The 24,785-nt window shown below is 37.5% G+C and overlaps 2 protein-coding genes across 2 annotated transcripts; one reads left to right on the top strand and one right to left on the bottom strand.

The window, feature by feature from the left end:
- Positions 1-5,272: 5,272 nt before the first annotated feature.
- Positions 5,273-7,206, top strand: six6a (SIX homeobox 6a). Its single transcript, XM_052151114.1, has 2 exons — positions 5,273-6,034; positions 6,755-7,206. The coding sequence occupies exons 1-2, from the start codon at positions 5,463-5,465 to the stop codon at positions 6,918-6,920; spliced, it is 738 nt and encodes a 245-aa protein (XP_052007074.1). The 5' UTR covers positions 5,273-5,462; the 3' UTR covers positions 6,921-7,206.
- A 10,048-nt stretch (positions 7,207-17,254) lies between these two features.
- six1a (SIX homeobox 1a) lies at positions 17,255-22,237 on the bottom strand. The gene is made up of 2 exons (XM_052151112.1): positions 21,388-22,237; positions 17,255-20,289 (listed from the first exon to the last, which is right to left on the bottom strand). Exons 1-2 carry the CDS (start codon positions 21,945-21,947, stop codon positions 19,998-20,000), a joined length of 852 nt encoding a protein of 283 aa, XP_052007072.1. The 5' UTR covers positions 21,948-22,237; the 3' UTR covers positions 17,255-19,997.
- Between the last annotated feature and the right edge of the window lie 2,548 nt (positions 22,238-24,785).

Raw genomic sequence — 24,785 nt, 5'->3', positions numbered from 1 at the left:
TGTTGGGGAATGGATGTCACTAATCTCTGATTTGCTGCTGCATAACAGAGAGAGAAACAGAGCAGGATGAGCCAGAATGTTCATAGGATAAGAGGTCTTCTCTGTTACCAGAAATCCCAGATTACATCCAAATGGGACAATGCCTTGGCTGAATAACAATCTGTCATAAGGACCCCCCCCACACACACACACACAGAGGTTGTTAACTCATCTGCTCTGTCCATGTACTAAAGCAAATTAAGACATTATTTAATCGAAACCCTTATTCGTTTGCTATTATCTGGGACAGTGGAGTATTAGTAAGCCACTCCAACTTTGCCAAACATGATATCTTAATTACAATGTAAATCCCTGGCCTATAGAAGACCTCCAGCATCCAGCATCAACCAGTTGAAAGTAAAGTAAAGCCACAATAGCTTTGCAGAGAAATGTATGTCTCTGGGTGAACTTTGCCAAAAGGAAACCGCTGTCAGATTCTGATGTGTAGATTTGCCACCATTCTGCGCTCTGACATGCATGGACATAAGCCTTTCCACTCAGAACTTACGTATTTCTGTGCATTTTTGTACACAGGTGTTACGGTCTATGGTGGTTCATTTAATAATTTGATAATAAACTGTTGACTGTCGAACAGGGACAACCAGGATTCAGGATGCAGTTGCATTGTGCATCAGCAACTTTACTTTTTGATTGTGGAAAAAAGCGATGACATAATTTAGCTTTGTTCGCAGAGGACAGACATAACACTGTGTAACAACTGTACTCGCTGTACAAGAAACATGATTGCAAATGCACCTTACTTTCATTAGCTTTTATTCAGCCAGAAAGCTTAGATAAGTAAGCAAGACAAATAGACAGTCATACATTTTACAGTAAGATAGACAGATAGACTCACTGAGCAATTTAGTAGAAACACTATGGTCCTAATAAAGTGTTCGACATGGTCTTCTACCTTTGTAGCCCATTCACTTCAAGGTTTGAAGTGTTGTGAATTCTGAGATGCTATTCTGCTAACTATAATTGTACAGAGTGTTTATCTGAGTTACCGTAACCTTTCTGTCATCTCGAACCAGTCTGGCTATTCTCCGTTGACCTCTCTCATTAACAAGACATTTCCATCAGTTCAATGGTTGTTGTTTTTTTTTTTTTGTTGTTTTTTTGGCACCATTCTGAGTAAACTCGGGCTGTTGTGCATGAAAATCCCAGGAGATCAGCAGTTATAGAAACACTCAAACCAGCCCATCTGGCACCAACAATCATGCCATGGTCAGCAGGTCATGCAGTGTAAATGATTTTGTTAAGTAGGTTTAGTCAAAAATATGATTTTATATTTTATTTGTTTGCATGTGTGTGTATCAGGGTAAGGAAAAACAAGAAGTGGATACCAGCTTGATGTGTGAAAAATAATACATACGCAAGCATTAGAAATGTTTCAAACAATCACAGAGTATAAAATGTGTCTATATATTTTACTTAAGGTAGATCAACGACCTTTTTAGCACATTACAATGAGTGTTACAACTGTCCCAGTAGTGTATCAATACATCACAAGGACAGTTGTAACAAATGCGCTCCTTAGCTAACTATTTGTGGAAATTTTAAACTATGCAGATTTTTTACATTTAATTTGTTAGTAGGTATATAAAAGCATTTCATGTGAAGAAATGGCATGTTAATTCTGGTCAATATTTGTGTACTATAGCAAAAACTGTTACAAATATACTCAGTATACCCTAAAGTCAAAGTTATGCTCATGATTTATATCTGTGGAAGTTAAAATGAAGGATTCAGAGAATTTATGGCTTAACATGCCTGGTTTGTGCATTTTGACAGAGAAAAACTAGAAAACAGAACTCTTTGTATGAGTGTCACTCTTTAACTACAACCCCCTTCCCCTCATCCCCTGTTCACTCGTTCAGTGATAGCAGTGTCAGGCAATACATTATGTGTAATCCTTTTTATTCACTTTGTGCATGTTGAATCTCGGGCTCACACTTTGGCATATGCATGACACACAGGGTCATTTTGCCTCTGAAGTTACAGATCACAAGAACATCTGGGGAATGAATGAGTCTGCCGGATTACTACCTTGATTTGGCAGTCTAAATGTCTCTCTGTTGTAGCAGTTTGACTGACTGTGCTGTTCGCAGAAATGACATTTGTTTTAGGAATGTGGTTTGAAGAGAAATGGATAGTTGGACACAAATAAACATTTTGAATTTTAAGCCATGAGAATTTACTGCACATCTGTTAAGCTGCCAAAAATTCTGTTACTCAGCCCCAATCTCCCTCCCTTGCAAAGTTCATGTTTTCTAAAGTCATTATTTATTGAGAAGAGTCATCGAATGATATCAAAAGCCATCTATTACTGGGTGACTTAGTGGAAAAATATGCCCAATGATATTATGTTAGGTCTAACTGTATGAAATATTTAGAGATCTAAATATATCATTGCTGCATCTCACCCCTTGTTGCACCATGACAAACCACATCTTTTTCCCCACTTTGAAAACACTAATAAGTTGACTTAACTCATTCATCAATTGAATTGAGGAATGGCCTCAAGTTCACTTAACTTAGTGGCCATATACAATGAACTTAACTATTCATGTTAAGGTAACTAGGCAAATAGACTAAACTCAGATTTGCTATATTGCTGTTTCTACTTAATAATTTGAATTGGATTTACTTAATTTTAGATCATACTATAACACAACTCAAATAAAGAAGATTATTACTGATTCTGCTGTAGGTGAATCATAAAATAAACTTAAATTCCCCAAACAAATGCATATATGCCTGTACTGCAGTTGCACATGCACAAAGAGAATGGATGAGATGGAGTTAACAGGGTCCAACTTGACCTAAGGAGACACCGATCACACCAGTCGAAACAACTATTTGCAAAAACAGCATATATAATACTACGAAAGTGATAAAATGTCTATGAATTCATATTAACAAATATTTAAATGCATCCATAAGTTAACTTTGACCAAGGAAACGTAATTAAATCATTCTAGCACTAGGGAGTATTCCCCATAACCTCAATTTTGTACTCAAATCGTTTGAGTTATTAACACTTAAAATCTTAAGTCTATGGATTTTTAAGATAAAGAAGTTCAAGCATAGATGTTTTAGTTATGATCCCAAAACTTAACATTTCAAGTATTAAGACTACTTGATTTGTCCAGTAATGACAACATTAGTGTTTACAGACAGTGCTGTGTCTACGGCTGGTCAACATATAGCCTTGCAAATCCTTTGTTTACAATATTTGTGGTTGGCATTAAAAACTACAATGAGATTGATTAAACAAATGTTATAATCGTCTTATGTCTACCCCTCATTCTTAAGGAGTTACGGCTGACAGTCATGCGATCATTGTATGGTTTTAACCTGCCCTGATCTAAGGATAATTGAGAAACGTTGTCGCCAATCACACTATGATCCTCAGTGTAGATTTAAGAAGCTGGATATCTTTGTGGTCTGTGAGAGTCCGTAGAGTAGGCTACACTGGCTTCTTGTTCAGCTATCACCTATAAGATGAGTTCAGAATGTCAGACTGAACACATTCAATGAATGCATTGATGTTTAATATATAAATATATACAGGTGCATCTAAAAAAAAATTATATTGTGGTAAAGTTAATTTAACTTTTTTTAATTCAAAAAGTGGAACTTTCATATATTCTAGATTCATTACACATAAAGTGAAATATTTCAAGCCTTTTTTTGTTTTAATGATGATTAATTTTGGTTTAATTGATGATTGTCGACCTTCTGAAAAGCATGTTAATTTATGCACTCAGTACTTGGTCGGGGCTCCTTTTGCACGAATTACTGCATCAATGCGGCGTCGCATGGAGGCAATCAGCCTGTGGCGCTGCAGAGATGTTATGGAAGCCCATGTTGCTTTGATAGTGGCCTTGAGCTTGTCTGTATTGTTGGGTCTGGTGACTCTCATTTTCCTCTTGACAATACCCCTGGGGTTCCGGTCAGGCGAGTTGGCTGGCCAATCAAGCACAGTAATACCATGGTCAGCAAACCAGTTACTAGTAATTTTGGCACTGTGAGCAGGTGCAAAATCCTGCTGGAAAAGGAAATCGGCATCTCCATGAAGCTTGTCAGCAGATGTAAGCATGAAGTTCTCAAAAATTTCCTGGTAGATGGCTGCATTGACTCTCAACTTGATAAAACAGTAGACCAACACCATCAGATGACATGGCACCCCAAATCTTCACTGACTGTGGAAACTTCACACTGGACTTCAAGCAACTTGTATTCTGTGCCTCTCCACTCTTCCTCCAGACTCTGGGACCTTGATTTCCAAATGAAATGCAAAATTCACTTTCATCTGAAAAGAGAACTTTGCACCACTGAGCAATAATTATTTGCAGTAATTTGTGCAAAAGGAGTCCCGACCATGTATCGATTGCATAAATTAACATACTTTTCAGAAGGTCGACATTTCTGTATTATCTAATATTTTGAGATATTGAATTTTGATTTCCATAAAATGTAATCCTTAATCATCAAGATTAGCCTACAACAACAACAACAAAAAACCTTTTCCACGATATTCTAATTTGTTTAGATGCACCTGTATATGATGTACGCAACGCGGTGAATCATGACAGCGACCAGCTCCCTCGTGCAGAGATGAATTTATGTGTAGGCTATCTGTGGAAAATTATATGAGGCATTTCCCACAGAATGAACTTTACCTCTGTAACGAGGCATATCTAAATGGGACTCGATTATAACTTTTAAATTGTTATAACTGTGATTACAATTATTTCTGATGCATTAAAATGACCTTTATTATATATTATATCTACAGGCTTCATGGAAAGTGTTACTGTGTCTTTCAACACAGGAGAGCGGTATTTTAACGGACACTCCTTCCCATCGTTTTATCGACGTCTCAGAGGGGGTTGCTTCCAGATTTCCACCAAATGACAACATTACATACAATCTCTCTGAGCACACACGTAAAGGTCAAATGATGCTTTGACGTTTTCTCTGAAAGGCGCTGTTGCGCGCTGGGTGGTGCTGAAATCTAGTGCAGCATCACGCATGATTGGCAAATCTGACAGTGACTGACGTGTGTATATGGCAACCAAGCAGCCAATCTGACAAGTCCAGTAGAATATCGGCAGCATGGGCTATATTTTTTTCTTCTTCTTTTCTTCTTCTTCTAAGAAACACCTTGGGGTACAGTTTTGAATGCTCACACACACAATCAAAGAAGAGATTTTGCCGTCCAGGCTGCTTGAGCCTGCCGCACGGCATAGCTCCTCTGCACATTTTTTTGAAACAGCTGTTAACTTTTGCCATTTACGGTTAGTCTGGATTTGACAAAGATACTGCATAAAAAGAAGGGCTCAACGGACGAGGAGCAACACCAGACAGGAGGACCAAAAAAGTAAGATAACCGTCAGGAAGGATATCAAGTCTCCATGTTCCAGCTGCCCATCTTAAATTTCAGCCCCCAGCAGGTCGCGGGGGTCTGCGAGACGCTCGAGGAAAGCGGCGACGTGGAAAGGCTCGGGCGCTTCCTCTGGTCACTTCCCGTGGCGCCGTCCGCCTGCGAAGTGCTCGGAAAGAACGAGTCCGTCCTGCGCGCGCGCGCTGTCGTGGCCTTTCACGCGGGCAACCTCCGCGAGCTCTACCACATATTGGAGAACCACAAATTTACCAAGGACTCGCACGCGAAGCTGCAGGCGCTCTGGCTGGAGGCGCATTATCAGGAAGCTGAAAAACTCCGTGGGCGTCCTTTAGGACCAGTGGACAAGTACCGCGTGCGAAAGAAGTTTCCATTGCCTCGAACGATATGGGACGGCGAACAGAAAACCCACTGCTTTAAAGAGAGGACGCGGCATCTGTTGAGAGAGTGGTACCTGCAGGACCCTTACCCGAACCCGAGTAAAAAGAGAGAGCTGGCGCAGGCGACTGGACTCACACCCACACAAGTGGGGAACTGGTTTAAAAACCGGAGACAGAGAGACCGGGCTGCAGCAGCCAAGAACAGGTAAATACAGACGTCAACGTGTGATAACTACCACAACCGGCCATGTGCCATTGACAATTGCTTTTATTGTATTAGCCTGCCTTATTGTTATTATTATCAGTTCTCCGAAAGACATTAAATTAAGTTGGATATTCTCGCTTACTTTAACTCAAAATATGTGTCCAAATCAACAAGTTGGCAAATACTCTTTTGTTCACGTATATTGACAATACTTTTCTCATTATTTTGCACTTCTCCGCTTACTCGGCACCATTTACCAATAATAATAATAATAATAATAATAATAATAATAATAATAATATATCTTGTTTTACATAAATATTTTACAAATGTATCTTTGGGTCAGAAAGCTTGAAAACAAGACAGAACAGATTTCTCAGTTCTGCTCTGATATAGGCTATATCTCGAATTGTCATGCTAAATTTTTAATCGATGACAGATGGTCAAGATAACGGAATGCATTTATTTTTTTATAGGCTATGCTTTAAATGCTCGAACACGTGATTTGCTCTTGTATTCGGAAAAAAGTTTATCAACATGTTTTTGTTGGATTATTCAAGGAAATATTTTCACGCGTCTTTGTGTCTGACAGACGGACATTACAACATAAAGGATTGGAGCTTAAAAAAAAAACCTACTCCGATATTTCAAATATCCACAAATATTCCACCATTAATGCATCCTCGTTGACATTTTGACTGTCTCTCTTCATCCTTGTAGGCTACAGCAGCAGGTTCTGTCCGGTGGCTCGGTCAGATCGCTAGGAGATGATGACACCACAGTAGACCGTCTGGGTCCTGCCTCAAGCCCTGAGGTCAGTCTCTCAAACAAGGCAGCCACCTCCGCCATCTCCATCACCTCTAGCGACAGTGAATGCGACATCTAACGTCAGGCTTCAAAAGAGCAAACAGGAGAACTGTAAGAGACAATCAAACAACAAAAACGAAAACTTTAGTGCCTGTAACCGGCCCAAAAGGGAGCACATAGGCTAAAACGTGAAGGTTGAAAGGAATGCGTGACTTAAATTCAATTTCCATTTGTTGATATGATCAACAAAAGAAATGTGGTCGTCTTTTCGTGAAGACAGGAATAGGGAGCTTTTGGGAAAAACAAAAACCTTAAATGTCTGGGCCAAACCCATATTTACTGTTGTATGTGTGTGTACTTCATGATGAAAAGACTGAATAATGTTTTAATGTTCACTTGTTTGTTTATATATATATATACGATGTTTATTTGCTTAATATATTTAAAATATCTTTAAAATTATTTGTGTGATTTTCAATCTCATTTCTGTTGTGCGTACTGCGCATAAAAGAATAAAATCACTGTTGACCCAAGCAATGACCGCATATTCAGAGAGGTGTTTTATTGTGTATTAACGAGTCTATCTTAACTCCAATTGGGCTTATATGCGTGTAATGTTATTTAATGTCTATATTTAACATGGCCCAGTGTGTTTACCCGAAACTGAACACATACCTTTCAAAATGTGAATGTCATATGTTGCAAAACATTGCATATTCCATAACAAATTTGGAACAGACGGGGATCAAATATGTTACATGTTTTAATGCCTCTCTGCGGGCTCTTTCACTCTCACACTCGAGCAGTAATTGGCTTAAATGCTTCCCGTGGTTTAATGCGCTCTGACAGCACGAGGTCAGCGAAAGGCCGAGACGCTCTCCTGGATGTCAACACAAACCGAGCTGCGCTCCTGTGTTTCATTAATCATCATGGAGGTTTTTTCCCGTGTACACCCTGAGCAGATAAAGACGATATAGCCTACTAGTGTGGCCAAACCAAGGTTCAGTACAAATAATTGATCAAATGAGAACTGGGAGTGCTAAGATTTGCTGCAAATATATGACTATGTTGTACTTAATTGCAATATAATTCATCCAGTAGATGCACACGAATGTTTTATAGCAATTCTGTTATGTATTTCACTCAGTTGTTTTAGTAGCTACATGATTCTACAATTGACCGCAATTATCATTTAAACGTGGTTGGATATTCGCCTTGAATCATTGATGTATCCTATCCAGATATTCGTTCTGATTTTCTTTAATCAGCTGTTATATAATAACAACATAGTAGTACCTAGATTATATGTCATGAAATACATAGCTAATATATAAATAAATATGTCTTTAACGTATTGTTTTTAATTAATCGTTTTCATAAGCAAATTTAATTTATTTTAATTTTTTGTCAATTGGCAGAAACAAAGAAGAAAGTTTACAAGTATCAAACGTAAAATTAGTTTAGCCTATATATATATATATGTATATGTTTCAGGTTTAGAGGAATAATCAAAGGCTACAAATATTTTGCATAACTTGTTTGCTTCGTAAATGAGTGAAGGAGCACGGCGCCTCTGTTTCCCAACTGCCTGAAGAGTTTAGGGTGCGCACCTGGGTTTAACCCGCGCCATTCATTAACGCTCCCAATAAAAAGCACAAGCTGTATTTTTCAATCTTCTTTCAGTCCGAACAACGGCGGGGCCAAACCAAGTGTTCCTTCCAAGAAAAAAGAGAAAAATAGGAGGCAACGTAAGGGAGGGGAAAGGAGCAAGCCTTTATTTAAACACTGGATACAGAATGGTGGAACATTTCCGTTCCTTTTGAGCTCTGGGGAGTGCAGGGTGGGACTATGAAAAAGTCTTTTTAGCAGTCAATAAGGTTGTCAAACTGGTCAACGGTAATCAGCACTAATGACGAGTTGGAGAGCGCAGAGATAACAATGAAGCACCCGCCCTCCCCTGGCCAAAACCTCAGCATACAAACTCAAGCTGGGTTTGCTAAAGGTACAGACATCCAAACTTTTTTCATTAGTGTGAGTGCTTGTGTCACTTTCTCGATCGTTTATTTTAACCCTTTAATGCCCAGAGATCATGGTAGTAGTACTAATAATAATAAACAATACGGAATTGATAGATCACCTTTCATGTAACATTGTAGCTCAAATTGCTTTGGAAAATTAATTAGCAAGGAAAAATATTAGCCATCTATTGCTATATTTAAAATTACATTCAACTGCGATGCCAGCTTTACTGAATGTCGAGGAATTAATGGATACGCATATGGCTAGATAAAGTAAATGTTACTAAAACGTTTCTTTAGTTCAACTAGTCATATGCTTCATGCTCAAATTTTCCATAATAATACACAATTTTAAAAAGTGTTTTGGTGATGTATTTGGTACAAAATCCAGATTGTTGGAGGTGGATGCACAGGTGTATAAAACTTTCTCTTCAGAGTGGGTGGTAATATAGATAAAACCTGTTCATGCCCTTGTGAAAAACTAATTGTTCAGCAAAAAGCATTGCACAAACCGCTGTGAATGGAAAAGCAGCATGCATGCCAACTAAAGTCTCTCTCTCTCTCTCTCTCTCTCTCTCTCTCTCTCTCTCTCTCTCTCCATCTCTGTGTGTGTGTGTGTGTGTGTGTGTGTGTGCGTATGTATATATATATATATATATATATATATATATATATATTACACAACAAAACGTAACCTTGTACGGATACTTTTAATGCCTTTATAATGCCTTTAATGCCTTATAAATCTGTACAATGAGTCTCAAGACGTGTTTATAGCTTACTTTAATGAATATATTTATTCCATGTTCACAACTGGTTATCCCAAAAAACAAATCATGTTTTTTTATGCGTCCTCCAGTGGTCAAATGTGGTGTTGCACGACCCCCAACCACTGCCCTTTTAGACAGTTCTATTTCCGGCCTCAGCCTACTGAAACTAGGCCACAATCTCTCAGATATAAGTATAATTCGGAATTGTGAAACTATTAAAAACTTTTTTCGATTGTTCCAAACTTTATTTACTTCGTAGCCACCTCTTTTCCCCAAAGCGACTTAAAATTATGAATTAATCAGTGACGCAATAATTAGTTCCAAAATTGCTACGGCTTTGAACGAAATATTGGAGTCTCAAAAAGAGTCGTTGTGAATCAAAAGTTGTTTATTTGAATAGCTTAATATTATATATGGTCTACATACTTGAATGTCAACAGACTCCGGATGTAACCTAAATCACCAAAACGATTGTAGTTGTCCAAGTCAATCATATGGAATCGCACTGAACGAGCCGCCATTCAGCACCTTGGACAGCAACGTGCCAAGAAACACCTTCTTGTCCGTATAATTAACAGGTTCCCGTAGCATTGCGTGTACAACGGGGCTAAAAACACACCTTAAGGACAATGTTTTTTTTTATTTTGTTTTTGGTCACAAGGTGTATCAAGATTGAAAACATTCATTTCTTTATATTGAATACTTATGGAGCAACCTAATTTGTGCGAAAATATAATAACATAAAAAGGGTCCTCAGGGTGTTTAAAGTGATATCGTGTAAATATAGGGACAATAGATAATCACATTTGACATTTCATAACATCTCAAGTATTCTATAAACAAACGAATCTCCATTGTGATTGGATATGTGAGCCACCCACTGAACATTCTACACAACAAATACATTCACCCCACTTAAGAGAAACAATGTGTTTTATAGGGGCCTTTAGCCCCTGCGACACGGGAGCTTTTTTACCTCAAATACTATCCTTTCACTTATTGATCAATTATTAAAACTTTGATTTAATCATCTTGAACAAAACTAAAAATACCTAAATACATATTTTGTCTAAAAATAAATGTGATCATTTCAGGGATTCTCATAAGCTACTTAAATTTGCAACATTTAAAAAACATTATTAAATATGAGATAAAATTACCTCAAAATCAAACTTTAGACAAATATCTCCTAGATCAGTACATTTTTGCTGTGTATACTGACAAACAAGTGTTAAAGAAAGTACTTTGGTACTTTTTGTTGCTGATTTGTGTTTTGGGAGAAAATAAAATAAAAAGAGCCCAGTTGAAACCTACTATTCATTTATACCATTTTACATCACTGAAATCCTGCATTTTTAATCTATCAAATGTACCCTATGAGCCATTTCCCCTGTGGCTAAATTCTGTGTATGATATAACAAATCTCCATCTACATGTGATGAACAAATCAGTTTGCTTCCAAACAATTGAACAGTATTAACTAGAGTGTCATAAAGTACAACAATTTCACTGAGGTTTTTCTTCATCTGAACACTATTCATAATCTTGTGGTTCTCAAAGGAATGTTTGAGCTATTAAAAACTGAGCAGCATAAATGTAAGGTATGGTCTTATGTCTGTTTCTGGTCAGATCATTCCAGACAAATCAATAATCACAGTCTGTTCTCGTCTGTCTGTCACTGTATAAATCCGTGAGGTTAGTAAGATAATATACTGCCTTTCGGGTGAGGCCTTGTAAAACGACCTCAAAAAGGAACTGTCAAGAAAAGTCATGTGAATTTCAATCCAACAATAACTGGAGGTAAGTACATATTGTTTTGAAAAAACTGGCATGATAGTATGTTATTGAAAAACGATAGTCAGCAGTTAATTATGCTCGATCTGAAGCTTGAGAGTCTCGAAGCTTGACAGCTTCTCAATAAACTCAAGTTACTTGGGTGCGACTGTGAGCTGTTCAGGGTCCACAAGACTTAACACTTGAAAAATGGTCATCCATAACTCATTACTTGTCATTTAGCAAGTCCACTAACAGTTATAGACGTAAAGAGCAACTGTGACAATTCAGGAATCGCTTATTCTGAAGTCCACCTGAAGTCCTCTTACTGATAATTTATTTTATTTGAACCTTAAAAGGGTATTGCCACACTCAGCCTTTGTAGCATTAGTGTTTCTCACTCTTGCCACATGTCTAAGTAGAGCTAGAGAGGGTAAGGCTTGTACATAAATAGGTTTAGCTTCCCACTGGCAACCTTGATTGACATGAAATCTAAATTATTTTACTGTTCACTTATAATGTATGTTTTAACACTAAATTTCAGACTGGGAAGTATTCATAAGAATAAAATTAATAGTTTGTAATATCTGATATGCCTACTATAGCAATAGGCTCATTCACTCAGTGTGAAGCACATTTATGTATACTGCACTGGGCTAGAGACTCACTCCACTCATTTGAGATTTCAAAGCAATACACAAACAATAGCAAAAGGGACATCCTTCAGCACTACCATGGCTTTAAAGTTCATAAAAAGGTGGTGATTTGTATTAAATGTAGGACTAGAGGAATAACGGGTCAGTGTTTTGTCAAGTGTTTATGATGCAATTCCTCCTGTTGTTCAAAAGGGGGAGACAAGTCTCTTGATCAAAGTTTAGTCAGTTTAGGCTTGGTTTCCTGAATCACTAAATTAGTAGCGCAACACGTAGTAGGTTTACTTAATCGTTTGTCCATTTAATCGAGTTTCGTCCATTATGTGCAACATAATTAAATATTTCTGCTTGTTTTTTTATCGGAGACGTACGAGGAACACACACACACACACACACACATATATACATATATATATATATAATTTTTTTTTTTTTTTTGATTACTGCAAAGCAGAGGGGTTACCAGGATATCATGTTTGGGGGGGCATTTGGCTTGTTTGGGGGGGCAACATAAACAATTGAAAAAATCTGCGCAAAATTAAGCTATACTACACACAATCTGTTTTAGTGCATATCTTTTTCTAAGCCAGGAACCCAGAGATAGGCACAGGGCCCCTATTAGACTATAGGGCTTAAACTGGATTTTTGTTGTGTCAGACCTCACTCATCTGCTAGCGATGGAAAAATATGCACAAAAAATCCACTTTTAAATTGTAATTTATCATCAGATGCAGAGGCGTTTCCAGCATTGAAGGACATCCGGGGCTTAGCCCAGACAATTTTATTTTCACACTAGCAACCACTTCTCTGTAGTCCAAAGCTGGTGAGAGGGTATTCTTTGAGTTTTGCTCTGGCTGGGCCTGTTTCTACAGTTCCTAAATCTTCCACTCTAGTACTATCCTCAACATCCTCTCTCCTCCCTGAATCATCTGTGATGCAAAAGAACAGATACAGCACATAACTTATTGCAAATCAGCTTCAAACAACTAATTCATCAAGTGCTACATATGTCAAATTGTGGACCAACACCATTGAAGAAAATGTATTGGGAAGAGCAGATCAGTGGGATTGCGCTTAGATCTATCATGATTCTTGAATTTTCATGTACATTAACATAAAGTCATCACAAAAGAGTTATATTATAGTGAGTAAAGTGAGGTAAAAAAATATTGAATATAAATAATTTATATTTTTTGACATAAATAGTCAAAATGATGTATAAGATCCTAAGTTAAAGCAGTACATGAATGAATTTAGTCTAAGTTAATTGACACACTATGGCATCGAACTGTATATAATTCTCATCATCTCTATGAGAATAATTCATCTGTCAAAATCCTTTCATTAGGATCATTGAGATAAACAATGTTTCACTTTTAACTTTCTCTAAAGTAAAGTGACTTATTAATTGTTACCGGTTTCCATGCCTGATTCTGGCACAGCTGCTGCTCCTCAGTCTGTAGCTCATCTTTGCTACACTCTACAAAACCATTTAATCAAATCAATGTGTATATTTCCGACAAACTAATATCACAAAACAAGTCACACATACATTTTATGTTAATGCTTATTGGTTATCCTTAGCGAAAACAACACCTGATAAACAAGAAAAGTACACTCCGAACGGGGCTCGAACCACAATCTCCGGCGTGAGTGGCGACTGCGTTAACTCGGAGCTACCATGATGCATCAATTTAGTTAAGGAGGTTAGAGGCTACAACTCTTGAGGTTTAGCCTACTGTGGGTGGAAGCCAGTTAGATGATGATCTTAAGACTTTAAGGACAAAAACAAATGTGAATTCTTACCAACTGACTTCTTTCGGAAAAATCCCCAAAGCCTCATTTGCTTCATTTTTGCTGTCTTTCCTGCTAATTGCAGTTAACTAGCCACTAAGTAACGTTAGTTGATGTCAACGACTGTGCAAGCTCCTCCTCTACCTGCTGCATATTCAACAGAGAGGAAGAAACGGAGTCGCCCATAGGCTACCGACAGCAAAGGAACTTATTCTATAGGCTAGATTATGCCTATGTCTATTTTTACAGGCTGTATGCAGTATGTGCAAAGCCAAAGCACAATGAAATAAGGCAACTTATGATTTCGGGGGTTTACATAGGCTATTGTCCGGTTTCATATTTGTCAGTCAACTATTCAAAATACATTCGGGGCTACACTCAAAACAACAGATGGACAGATTATTTCTCAAATTCTCAGGGGAGGCAGAGCTTATCCTAGGGGAGGCACTGCCTCCCCCAGCCTCCCCCTAGACACGCAAAGCTGCAAAGCCTGCAAAGCTGCAAAGCCATTGTTCACTATATTTTAGATTAAATAAATAAAATAATTTTAATGACACCCAGCAGTATGTGCATGCCATAGTCCTGAATGACAGACAGGGTATCTTTGGCCTACTTTTCATAACTAAATTCTTACAAAAGTACAATTATAATAATATTAATTTCACAACTTTGACCGGCAACAGTTTTTAAACTTATAAATAATACTTATATATGCATTACTGATGTTATTGAATGAGATTTGAGTGACTGTGTTTAACCCTTTCTTACCAAAGTAATTATTCTTTTACTAAATTGAGTAAAGTTTAATGACGTTTTGTTTTTATATGCTACGGTTTAATGTTTAACAAGTTAACTACTAATGCTCTCTGTTGTGCTTTCTAAATGGTTTATTTACCCATTCTATTCTGTGTTCCAACACAGTGTTGTAAAAGTCTGATTCTAAGATCAGCAGTGCAATGTCTCTGGAATTCTGGATTTCTCTGGAATTCTGCATCTCACTGGTATTGTTTATAAGAAATTATTGTATGTTTGTATTGTATGTATGTTCATGTTTTTTGCTATTTCAGCTACCCAGATGGTTATGTAGTTTTTATAAGTCCTATTCCCTTACAGGGCAGAAAGGCCTCGCCAAAGTAACAAACTTATCATAAAATAAGCCTTTAATTAGTTTATTATTTGCCAGTCTACAAGTCTTTCTAGAGTATCTCAGTGTCTTTTGAACATTGACACACATATACTATACAGAAGCTACATGTGCAGTTTTAAGGCTCAGATTCCTCATTTACACTAGCAGTTTATCTTTCTTTCTCTGGGATTTTCCTTTTAATGTTCATAATTTTAACAAAGGTTCTAAACGCATTGTTAAATTGGTGGAATTCTCAGATAGAGTTTAATTAATTATTTTTTTAGAATGTAGTCGGAATGCCAAGGCATTTTGATAATATTATGTGATGCCTAATATTACCACTAGATGGCAGAAGAGACTTTGTCAGCTGGCTCTGAAACTCACAAACCCACTAACAACTAACAAACACCAGTCCAGCACTGCTGAACAAAACCAAATCAGAATAAACCAAATCATAAAAGAAAGCAAAAATTCATATTTGGACCATTGGGAAAATGAAAGTAAAAACCAAAGCAAATTGGAATGTTAAACAGAACATATAATCTGGCAGAATATCTGCACACTGTAAGATATCCAAAACAGAGACAAAGCCTCACCAAATACAGACTCAGTGATCACAGTCTGAACATAGAAAAAGGCAGACACAGACAAACATGGCTTCCAAAGGAAAAACGAGTCTGTGCTCACTGTGACACAGGTGAGGTCGAGACAGAGACACACTTTCTCCTTCACTGTGAGAAATTTACAGAGTTGAGAGAGAAATACCTCCACAAACTCTCAAACCTCATGCCACAAGTTTGGCAGAAACAGATCAGATGCTGGTGTTACTGGGGGAGGACCATCATGCATCAGTTGCAGCTAAATTCATTTTCGAGCTGCACACCCTCAGAAACCAATCACTGCCTTAATGTAATTCATTCACAGTACTTTTATTTTCTTATGTTCATAATGTCATGTTAAATGCATATTTTATTTTAGATTGTATCGTGTATATTGTTATTATAGTTTTTATTTTATTTGATTCATTACCTGGCACCTTATTTTAATTATATCTTTATTGCTATTTGTCACTATTTTATCATTATTATTTGTCTTGTCATTATCTGTTTTGTGTATTAATGCTTTGGCAATATTGTATGTAAACACAATTATGCCAATAAAGTACTTTTATATTGAAAATGTACTATGTTTTACAGTGAGCAACAGACTGCAACCACAGTAATTAAGATCCAACCTACTTGTGCTGACATCTTGATGACCAAACAGTCAATGTGTTAGTAAGACAAAGAGTTTGGAGATTTAAAACCTGCAAGTGTTGTGTACATGTGTGTGAAAGAGAAATGTGTGTATATGGATGCTCGTAAATGTTCTCCTTTGTATGCTGGAAGCTTCTTCATCCATAAATTGCTTTTATTTCAACACAAGTGTGCACATTATGCCTGTCTTGCTTAGTTTATTGCACTATTATACAATAAATGTGTAATGTTATATTATAATACAGTAGGTGCTGACAAATCTTTTGTCCACAGGTCCCCTGGGTTCCTGTACATTGTTGTTTAAAAATCTTCAATATTCAGGTAAAAAGAGATCCACAAGAGTGAAAGGACAGGTTGATGTGAGTGGATTGAAAAAAGAGAGAGCAAAAAGAGAAGAGAAAAGTTGTGCCTGCTCAGAAACCATTTAGGAATACTAAAGATTGTCAATAAACAGGAACTGGACTTCTCCCATTGTCTCTGGGCTTAACTGGAATTCCATAATCAATGTGAATCTAGATCACCATGACTGGTTTTGCCACTGGATGAAGATTGGTCAACTCGAGTTGAGGGTGTGCTTGTAATGTTTAACCCCTAAAGGAGCATGCTCCAAGTCCCTATGAAAAACAGGAAGCTATCATATTTCTTTTTTAATTTCCTGAGTTTTTCTTTAATGAAGCCATCTAGAGCCATCTACCTAGTTTTATACTCTCTCTCTCTGGGGATTGAAATTTAATTACATATTTAAAAAAACTGGCCTATTTTCAAAGTAGCATTTAAAAATATATATTTTATGAGCAATTGACATGAGTGGAATTACTTTTACAGGTGTTACTGGTGCTGATGTTTTTGACTAAATACAATACAGTTTACAATGCTTATGACTGGACATGTTTCAAACATAAAAATGTAAGCCAATTTATTATTTTTTGCCTCATTTGAGGCACTATCAGCATTAGTTATTTCTGAGACCAGTGAGAAATATCTGCTTCAGATTTCAAAACGAATGTATCACCCATATCCCTTTCACACAAACACATGCTTTCAGTGAGGGTCTGGTTTAAGTGTTGTCAGGTCCATGCATCATTGGTAACAGAATCCCACTATTCTGGCTCTCTTCAGACTAGCTTAAAAAGCTCCTTCAGTGCTGCCCCCTCTCCATAAAAAAAAGCCATATGGATCAGTTTCCTTGAGAGTTCTGGATGAGTGACAACCTGTGCAGGTGAAGCTACCAAATCCTAGAGTGTAGGATCGAATGTCACAGGTTTGCAAGTATTCTGTGGTATTTAATCTGCACCTTTGAGAAGTCAGTAATGCCATTTAATAATAATCAGATGAATTCTTTAACATTATCCCATATTAATTTATTTGCTTCGTTTTTGTTTGAAGCATGCAAAGGTGTATTGAACACGGCATCAATGTATAAAAAATATACAAAAGTGATGTCCAGAGCATAGAAAAATGCAGGTATGCGAACAGACTCAAATATTGCTAAAGTTTCTCGTTTTAACCGTGTTTAGACACATGAAGACATTCACGACAATTGGCCACGTCACCAAGACAAAAAAAATAATAAAGCCTATATTTGTGATTTTATGTGAGACTTTATTATTAGATTTCTGAACATTTCTGTTAGTTTTGTAGAAACTACCAACATGAAGAAAGCAAATGTAAGGAATGTCTATGCGTCTTGCATTAACATGCTGATTAAAACCCACAACTGACTTTCATGCCCAGCTTTGGTGTATTGTTCATGGAAGAATTGTATGAATTCTTGAATTTGGGGCAGGTACCCACTAGGGGGTCAACCATGGGGCCGGGACCCACTAGGGGGCATCAGCACACTTCCAAGGGGGCCTCAAGGTGACTTAAAATGTTTTTTAAATAAAGAAATATTAAAATAACCCAACTTAATTGAAATGCAAAAAATACTTTAAGATGTATGCCACAATATTATAAAAAGACTAGTTCTGAAACTTCTAGAGTAAAAAATCATCCATGATTACTTATTTTAATCAGACATGTCTAGTTTCGGGCGAGGGGGCCTTCAAATAATGTCTTGGACAGTGCGGGGGCCTTAGAGTCAAAACTGCCATAATCAATCCTAATTCTAAAGCTATTTGATTAAAAGTTCTTGCCTGTGTTTATTGCTAAACGAAACCGGGATTTTCAGAATAGACAGACAGACATATCCCTGTTGTGCAGTGCATCACCCTGAGGATGGAAGCAGGAAGGGTGTCCCCCAGTTCATGCAATCAAGCCATACTACACCCGGAGAATGGTTTTAATTAGAGCCCGGAAACCCTCTGCGCTCTCTGGTCAGAATCAATTACCCTGACACGAGGCTATCGAGGTAAGAGAAGGAGTTGTTGGGGTGGGCCAACACAGTTTCATGAGATTTCGAGCTGATCGCAGCAGAATATTCCTGATCCTGAAACATTAGTTTTCATTTTATTATGCGGAAATGCCTAACTGGAAATGTGCTTATATAGCTACTTATTTATTTCTTATTTAATCTTTCTTAATCTCTTTAAAGGCAGCAAATTCAACGTTTTCGTTTCTTGTCTCATGTGTAGCCTAGTGTTTTGTTTCTTGTGGTCTTAATGAAACGGTTAATTTTATTTAAACCCAAGTTGACAATTGTTTTAAGTTGTGTTAAATTGATACTAGAAAAAAAATAAATAAATAATAATAAAAAAAAAAAAACACCGAGTATTTTGTAGTGGTTTGGCTGCAGTGTTCCGATCCGTGTCCGTTTTCGGTAGCCCAGAACAAAAATAGTCCCCTTTACAGATGTCTGTCTTTCTCACTCACCTATCTTGCATTTTTTGTGATGTCAGTGAATGTAATAAATCTTTATTAGACTTTAAAGTTACCTATAATTTAGTGTGTTGAGTTTTTGACTGCACAATCTAACAGACAAAAAGTTACAGTTGGTCTTACTCGCAGTCTGACGCCTCTTGGCCGTCTCTCTGCCCCTCTACCTTCTTGTTGACGTTTCAGACGTTCTCATTTTTCACGCGCTCATGCCCTCTTCCGGCTAGGACACGTCACGCGGATTGGCATATGTCTTTTTTTCTTTTTTATATATAGCTTTTTTTTTTTAGCCTTTTATGTATATAATATATTCCGATTTTTTTTTGTTTTGATTATTAGGCCCACACTGTTTTATTTATTTATTTTTGTTAAAGACAAATGTTCAAAACAGATGATGATGACTCCAACAGTTAAAAAAAAATATGTTTTAAAATAAATCCTGGAGAACCACATTATTTTTTTTAGAAATGTAAATGAAATGTAGTGGCTTCATACATTTGTCTTAACTGAATAAAAATAATAATAATTAAAAAAAGCAACTGAACAATGTTGTCCACAATCATAGTGTTAAGTTAAAGATGTTTGATGCAGTGATTTTCACATGAAAAAATCCTGCTCTTCGTGCTGTCCAATACAGAGCAATTTCTATAGATAATCTTTAAGGAAAACTACATAAATTATTAAAAGTTATTTACGGTTTACTGTTGGGCAATACCGTGAATATTCTAAAATATCACCCTCGCTGGTTTTACCAGTTTATTCGCTCTTATCCAGTAAACTCAAAATTCCCCAAACTCTTTTTTTTGATTTCCTCCCTTTTCTAAGCATTTCGCAACAGAATATTTTATTTCAGCAAACGTCCTCTTTAGTCATAAGAACAGGCTATGCAGTAATACCGTAATATTAGGCCTACGTTTATAACGTGCTCCAGTCTTGTCGCTTAAAATGTGAACTAAGATCCTAAATCCACAAGGCTGGATGTCAGAGATCCCAAAAGCGAATCCTGGATCTGGTGCGGATGTCCTTGCATACTGTGTACCGAATGCTGTGCACCGAGGCCGGGCATTGGGTATGTGGGAGCCCCGGGATGGTTAATGTTCCCCAGCAGAAGCACGGGGTTGTGCTCGGGGCTCTGCGGCGGAGAGAACTCATCCTCCGAGCTGGACATGAGCGACTTTCCTCCGTCAAGCGGGGACCGCTGGTTCTGTTTATTACCGCCAACGCCGTTGTTTTCGCTGTTCTCTCTGTTGGAGCAATATCACATATTTATACGTATAATTAATAGGTCCAATATTACTGTGCTACAAAGTAATTAACTTTACCATAGAGTTATGATTTAATTGTTTAAAAGAGTTTAACCAGAAAATAATGATCACATCAACTAAAAACAAACAAATAAATAACAATTATAAAAACGGACCGATCATGCCTTATGTTCGAAAACACAAGAAAAACCCCCACCCACCCTTCACCCTCTCTTTTCTCATTTTCTCAAAAATTAGATTTTTTTACCACTCTCTTTTGTCTTTTCTTGAGGAATGATAATGTTATGAAGGATTGTGATAATCTAATAAAGGGTTGTGGTTAATTAAATTCTTTCTCACATCCTCCTGATTGTCTAGCACACATTTTCGCTTATGAAAACATCGTTGAATTTCTTTATTTATTTTTAGCTCATATTTACGAAAGAAAAGGTTTAGGATATTTCAGCTTAAAATGTAATACTATTTTAGAGAACAAATATACAGGGGGTTCCTGTAGCTCAACTAAAGCAAGGTGCTAGCAACGCCAAGGTCATGGGTTCAATTCCAAGGGAGCACAAACTGAGATTCACTGAATTTGAGTAAAAGCGTCTACCAAATGTATAAATGTAAAAATAATTAAATGCTAAAATTAAATCAACACCATGTATAGGCTGGCATTGCATTAATAAATTGTCTCGCTGTAACAAAAAACTGTCTAAAATAGTTTTTTCTCTCTCTTGCAGCCTATTTTTATTTCTGTTGGTGTAAAAATGTTTTAAATCCCAATTAAATTATGATGAAATAATATAAGGGATATACAGTTATGAAATAAATTGTGTTGGTTTTTATAAAGGCTAGTCATAAAATGAACAAAAATTGATTATCTATCTATCTATCTATCTATCTATCTATCTATCTATCTATCTATCTATCTATCTATCTATCTATCTATCATTGGTTTATAATATTAATCTCTATAATTTTTTTTTGCAAATTGGCCGTGCTAGTTTGCGCAACTTTAATTCCTGGACTTCACTTAGCCTACAAAACTGTTGGCTATAACCTGTATTTGTATTTTTATTTGAATCAAGATCTCACCTCTCCTTTGCCTCGGCTGCCCGGTCTCTCTGCCTCCTGTTTTTAAACCAGTTGCTGACCTGCGTGGTGGTCAGTCCCGTTGCATCCGCCAGCTCCCTCTTCTCTCGTGGAGATGGATAAGGATTGTGCGTGTACCATTCACGTAGCACACCCCGAGACTTTTCTTTAAAGCAGTAACTTGTCTCCTCGCCGTCCCAGATCGTACGGGGCAAAGGGAATTTCCTGCGCACACGGTATTTGCCCACAGCCCCGAGCGGGCGGCCCCGCAACTTTTCCGCCTCCACGTAGTGCGCCTTCAGCCAGAGCTGCTGCAGTTTAGGGTGGTTGTGCGCAGAGAACTGGTGGCTCTCCAGGATCTTAAAGAGCTCACGGAAATTTCCCCGGTGGAAGGCCACAACGGCCTTCGCTTTGAGCACGGATTCGTTCTTGTGGAGGTGGTCACAGGCTGGCAGGGACCAGAGGAATCGCCCGAGCCTCTCCATGTTCCCACCCTGCTGCAGCACTTCGCAGACGCAAGCGACCTGCTCCTGCGTGAATCCGAAAGAGGGCAAGATTGACATGGTGTCTCGACGAAATCCACCACGTAATCCCCCCAAGCCAAGGCTCTGTATGTATTCCCCTCAAAATGAGACCCAAGATAAAAGCCCAGTGCCACGTCCAGAGTTCCCCTTTATACCGATATCAAAATCCTGGATCTGTTGATGCAGCTCCAATTTTGACAACTGTCCGTTGTCAGGTTTTGTGGGTCTACTTTCACCCTACACTTTAGATTTGGATGTGGATTGTCCGTGTTGGTATATGACAGAAACCAAGCACAGCGTCATCCCGTTATTAGCTCGTCCCTGTCTGTGCTAGAACCGGTCAGCAGAGCAGAACTGCATCTACAGATCCGTTCCGTTTCCTCCCCGGAGGGCGGACGTCAAGGCCTGAAACTAGAGACCCTGAACACACACACATACAAACACGCACATACTCACTCACACTCCCGTTGATAGGCTACAAATCAATTATTAAATGATCACAAATCCCTCACGGGCATCTCCACCGCCTTGCATGCAGCATCTAAATTGCCTCCTGATATCACAAGTCTATTAATCATAATTGTTTCACACATTTCCTATAAGTTATTTAAAAGCTGTTCCATATTATTTTCTATAATTTATTATATATCAAATAAATCATGTACTATACCAGGCGCCTAATTTGGTTGCATTTTCACACCTTGTTAATTGTAGAGTGGGTCAGGAGGTGTGATGATGGATTCAGGAGTGTTTTCATGGGTTGGGAAATTAGAAACAGAAAGATATAGCATGCGTTTCTGGACACATACTAGTTTATAATTCAGTTGCGCACCCCGAAAATGATTTATGAAGATCCGCTAATACATTTTTATTATTATTAACATTTTTCTAATTGAAAATTGCATTAATGTTATTATTGTGGTATACGTATCTTCTATGTAGTAGGTCTTATTTCGGACAGATTGTGTTTAATAGGCTTGAGAAATAATAATATTAGCTCTATTATTTTATTTATTAAGACTAAGGCATCTAATTAGAATTTTCTCAATTAGAAAAAAAAACACGAATGAAATGTGAGCTTTTTAGTTTTTTATTATTAACTTTTAAATAGGCCTCACATTATTTACTGCATATGTATAGGCTGGCATAATTTTTAAATGCTAAAAGTTGCTTTAAAAGTATACCTATTGCTTTTGCTTAGTTATTGTATAGCATATTTGCTGGAAATGCACAATGAGGCCTGTCTTTGGAACATTTGGTCTTTGTGAAACCGTGTGGTTTGTAAGGTGGGTCTGAAACACTAAACCGATCCATTAGCGAATAACTTGTGAGCTTGAGGAGCTCTTAGTCTCTGGTCACAGCTCTTTATCTCTCAAGATATCTGTAACACGACACCGGGACTTCCAGATGGGCCCGCCTGAGGTTGTTTTACTTTTTGGAAAAATATGACCCTTATTTTTATGGGTTCGAGGACTAGGACAGTATGAGGATTTATGACTCTAAATATGTCCTAACGCTAATTAGTATCAGTGTAATCTTTAATTGGCCCCTGAACACCTGGGAAAACAATCAGTTGTGTTCAATCTAACAAGGGGGCGTTTGTCTGCTTCTCTCTTAATGGGTTTTTAATGCTATTGAATAGAAACGGTTTACTCAACAGGCAGACTTTAATTATAGCCTATATTTTAGAATGATTTAGGCATACTTAATAGAAATATTCTACCAACAATCAAAACATGTCGATTATTTGATGGCGTTTCTATTTACTCATGTCATGGTGTGTGTTTATTGGCCAATTCGATTAGAAGTATCCTGTAAAGAGTTGTAGACATTATACAGAGCCATCGCGTGTAGCTAGCTATAATGAATTACTTTGTTCATTTAAAAAATGTAATGATTACAAACATTTCCACAAATTATTAAAAAAGTTAATACATAGTAGTTATTTAGTTTCATTACTTTTGTAAATTATCTGTAACGCGAACGTTGTAATGTAAAGTGTGACCCAATTACAAATAATAAGAAATAAATCAAATACATTGTAATCAATTTTTGTGTATACTGCTGCCTACCCATATCCTCTGTCATGAGCAGTAAACGGGGGCCGATAACTGCTCAGGTTACGGTAATATGTCCAGCACAATGCACTCCCTCCATCCCACATCAGATCCTTTACCAGCCCCCAGTCAATGCGACGTGCCCTCTTTCAGGTCATGATCATTTCAAGATGTTCTTGTGGACCAACAGAAGCGCGCTCACTCTCATAGTGCGCGCTCACCAAAGAGCCCTACTGTGATAGTACAACACACACACACACACACACACACACACACACACACACACACACACACACACACACACACACACACACACTCACACACACATGTTGGTCTACCTATCATTATGAGGACTTTCCATAGACATAATGACTTTTCTACTGTACAAACTATAGATTCTATCCTCTAAACCTAACACAACCCCTAAACCTAACCCTCACAGAAAACCTTCTGCATTTTTACATTTTCAATAAAACATTGTTTAGTATGATTTTTAAGCGATTTGAATTATGGGGACACTAGAAATGTCCTCATAAATCACATTTATAGCATAATACCCTTGTAATTACTAATTTGTAACTTACAAAATTGTCCTCGTAAATCACAAAAACACGCACACACTCACACACACTCTCACACACACACACACACACACACACACACACACTAAAGTGCATCCTAATAAGCACAACATAAATGTCACCATATTTCATGTTCACCACTGTGAAGGTGTAAACTGTTTTTCTTGTGTGTGTTTATGAGTTTTTATGTGCCTAAATGAAAAACTGAGCGGACGAGAATCTACCACTAATTAGGTGTT

The sequence above is a fragment of the Xyrauchen texanus genome, chromosome 20 (genome assembly GCF_025860055.1).
Source record: "Xyrauchen texanus isolate HMW12.3.18 chromosome 20, RBS_HiC_50CHRs, whole genome shotgun sequence".
NCBI lineage: Eukaryota > Metazoa > Chordata > Actinopteri > Cypriniformes > Catostomidae > Xyrauchen > Xyrauchen texanus.
Note: the sequence above shows the minus strand (reverse complement) of the source record. Positions and strands in the feature narration are given on the sequence as shown.

Bases quoted from the DNA above. Each gene is read 5' to 3' on its own strand.
- six1a (XM_052151112.1), bottom strand. From the start codon at position 21,947: ATGTCAATCTTGCCCTCTTTCGGATTCACGCAGGAGCAGGTCGCTTGC. The intron at 20,290-21,387 runs GTGAGATCTTGA...TTGCTCCAACAG, and splicing joins GCAGCCGAGGCAAAGGAGAG to AGAGAACAGCGAAAACAACG.
- six6a (XM_052151114.1), top strand. From the start codon at position 5,463: ATGTTCCAGCTGCCCATCTTAAATTTCAGCCCCCAGCAGGTCGCGGGG. The intron at 6,035-6,754 runs GTAAATACAGAC...TCATCCTTGTAG, and splicing joins GCTGCAGCAGCCAAGAACAG to GCTACAGCAGCAGGTTCTGT.